This window comes from Dinoponera quadriceps, unplaced genomic scaffold (assembly GCF_001313825.1).
Source record: "Dinoponera quadriceps isolate SergipeBrazil2010 unplaced genomic scaffold, ASM131382v1 scaffold3553, whole genome shotgun sequence".
NCBI classification, from domain to species: domain Eukaryota; kingdom Metazoa; phylum Arthropoda; class Insecta; order Hymenoptera; family Formicidae; genus Dinoponera; species Dinoponera quadriceps.
In genome coordinates, this window is record NW_014557534.1 from 1 (window position 1) to 3,033 (window position 3,033).

The following is a 3,033-nucleotide window of genomic DNA, read 5'->3' on the forward strand; positions in this document are numbered from 1 at the left end:
TATTTCGGAAAAATTGTTTTTCGGGAAATTGATTTGGTATTCGAATTTCACGATTAAGACTTTTCGGAATATTGCTCTGTGTTTCGAATTTCAATATATTTTTGGAAGCAATTCATGTTCTCCCGAAGATACAATATACGGTAACCTGATATTTAATCAAAATATTTATATACAAATTACTATCTTGCTTGGAACTACTGTGATAAATATGTTTTTGAAATTAATTTCGTCTATCTTCTTTGTTCAATAGGCAAGCGTTTAGTAACATCTATGAGATGCTTCAACCCGGCGGAACCGTGTTTATACATTTGGTAGCCTCTCATGATATATTTGATGTTTTCAATCAATTATCGCAAAATCCCAGCTATGCTTCCTACATACCGGTGAATATTTTTTACACTTATATATTTTACNTTATCTTCTTTGTTCAATAGACAAGCGTTTAGTAACATCTATGAGATGCTTCAACCCGGCGGAACCATGTTAATACATTTGGTAGCCTCTCATGATATATTTGATATTTTCAATCAATTATCGCAAAATCCCAGCTATGCTTCCTACATACCGGTGAATATTTTTTACACTTATATATTTTACTAATTCTCAATAACTCCTCATTATAAATTATTAATTATTATCTTCGTGTTTACAAAGGACAAGAAAAGGCTTGTATCGCCATTTCAATATTCAACCAATCCTCAAAAAGAGTTGAGAAAAATAGTTAGAGACGTCGGTTTCCATATTCTTCATTGTAGTCATCGGGAAACAACCACTATGCATATAGATTCGCACAAATTTCTGTGTAAGTATATTAATAATAATAATAATATTAATACAAACACCTGCGGAAAATTAAATCTTATATCAAAAAATCGAAGAAGAAGCGATAAGTGGAAGTATCCAGTAAGTTGGGTGGAAACTGATCATCCACTGGATCATTCAGACCGATCTGGAAGATGGTTTTCTAAGCGTTTACTTACTGCTTTGCAGAAATTAAAAGCTTCCCGCAAGTTCCCCGCACGTTATCTTGATATGTAATTGTTCGCTTCGTGAACGCTTTCCCGAGTCGAAATTTTAGTTATAACATTATAAAGAAATATAAGCATAAACATAAAGACATCGTTAGGGTCATTGGAATCAGTGCTAACTGTTCAATCATCGAGGTTAAGCAGCGTCAAACGCAGTTAAAAGATGAATATAGGTGATCGCCTGCCGACAAATTTTTTTTTCTCCATGTATGCACCACTCGCAGAAAGCTCTGCGAAAATTTGTGTCCGCTTCTTCCTAATGCTCCAAGTAAACCATAATCAACTTCTAGCAAACTACGCGACTGCTTATGTTAGGTTTGAAATACTTTTCTATGCAATTTATCAGATGCTTGAACATATGATTACTAAACATTCCGAAAATTTCATTTTCGATTGGGAAATCATTACAATTGATATAATACATTTTCTTTTTGTATCCTTCATCCGTAACTAATTTATTTAAATTTCGATTATATATATTAACAAGTCTGATTATTTTGACAGCTATGATAATGTCCTTCATGTCGTTTTTGGATTACATGCCGCAAAAATTGAAGACAGAATTTAACGAGGAATTCGAGAACGAATATATGAAGAGAAAAGTGATTTTTAAAAGACGTCAACATAATGAGGAGCAAACGATCATATTAGATATGTATCGAGTTTTAATAGTTTATGCACAAAAATGAAGATCGCATACGCAGAATTATCGCAGCATAAAATATGCAGAATTCATTGACACATATCGGCATAAATTAAAAAAATTTTTAGAAGATAATAGTAAAGAAATTCTTATGGAATCTGTTTAATGTATTGTATTACGATATTATTTATGAAGTAATTATCATATTTATTAAATTAGATATTAGATTATTTATTTATTTAACTCTAATTTATGTTTCTGTACTCATCAAATGTGACGAAATAAAGTTATTATTACATGTGTAACAATGTGCCGTTCTTTCCTATGTCATTTTCTATTTTGTGATAAATATAATTTTTGCGTTTTTGTTAAGTATATAACTCATCTAATATATTAAAACGATTAAATAAAAATGTGTATATTTTAATTAACAATATATTACGCATTTGAGTGGAATAATGAAATTATTATGTAAGTCCATTAATTCTTTATAACACGAGATACGTTGACCCGCCATCGTCCAGGGATAGGTTTGCGATTATTGTATGATTTAATATTTATTAGTCAGTTCTTATCCTAACCTTACGCCAAGAACGAGAAAATAATGGAAATGTAAACAACGACTAATATGTTGCATAAGAAAAATTATAGCAAAGGAAAATATCATGACTACGACGGTGTCTGAATGTTTACGCAAATGAACAACAAGCAAAACCAAATCAATAATCAGGGACGTTTTGCTTTCAACGACGAATGTGGGTTAGTGAAACTTACAAACCGTTATAAGAGCCAAGTGGTGCTTCCTTAATTTAAGTACGTGTAATAAATATGTGTAATAAAAAGAGAAAAGAGTTTTATGCAGTCTTGATAATTTTGAATAAAACCAAATAATGTCTAAAAATATCGCCCATTAAAATTAATATAACATAAACTCGATGGCATTAGGTTTATACAGACAAGAAAGTGATTTTATGTGAACAAATATGTCAAACGCATGGAATAAAATTCATTCATACGACCTATTGTGTTTGAAACTGTTGGGATACGGCGGGTTGAGGATGTACCACACTCGAGTTACACGAACGAAAGAAATATTTTTATTCGTTGACACTGCGCGTATACAATTATAAGAATCAGAAATAATGAGGTGGGTTAAACATGAACCAGTGTGCATGCGACCAAGCAGTAGACTAAAGGGGAGAGAACCAAAAAAGGGATTTGATAGACCTCCATCTAGCGACAAACATTGTCATTCCAGTGCTAGTCACCGGCTGTGCACAAGCATGCATAGATATACCATTCCGACAGAAACAATATGAATTTCTTTTTGAATTTTGATGATGAGGAACAATTAATTTGTGA

The 3,033-nt window shown here is 31.9% G+C and overlaps 1 protein-coding gene across 1 annotated transcript; it reads left to right on the plus strand.

Annotated features, from left to right (window-relative positions):
• Nucleotides 1-250: 250 nt before the first annotated feature.
• On the plus strand, nucleotides 251-1,771 carry LOC106749293 (juvenile hormone acid O-methyltransferase-like; the record flags this gene model as incomplete). The annotated part of the gene is made up of 3 exons (XM_014628611.1): nucleotides 251-383; nucleotides 655-802; nucleotides 1,533-1,771. Coding segments are annotated over 3 exons (466 nt in total), but the record flags the coding sequence as incomplete, so codon positions are not given.
• Nucleotides 1,772-3,033: the final 1,262 nt, after the last annotated feature.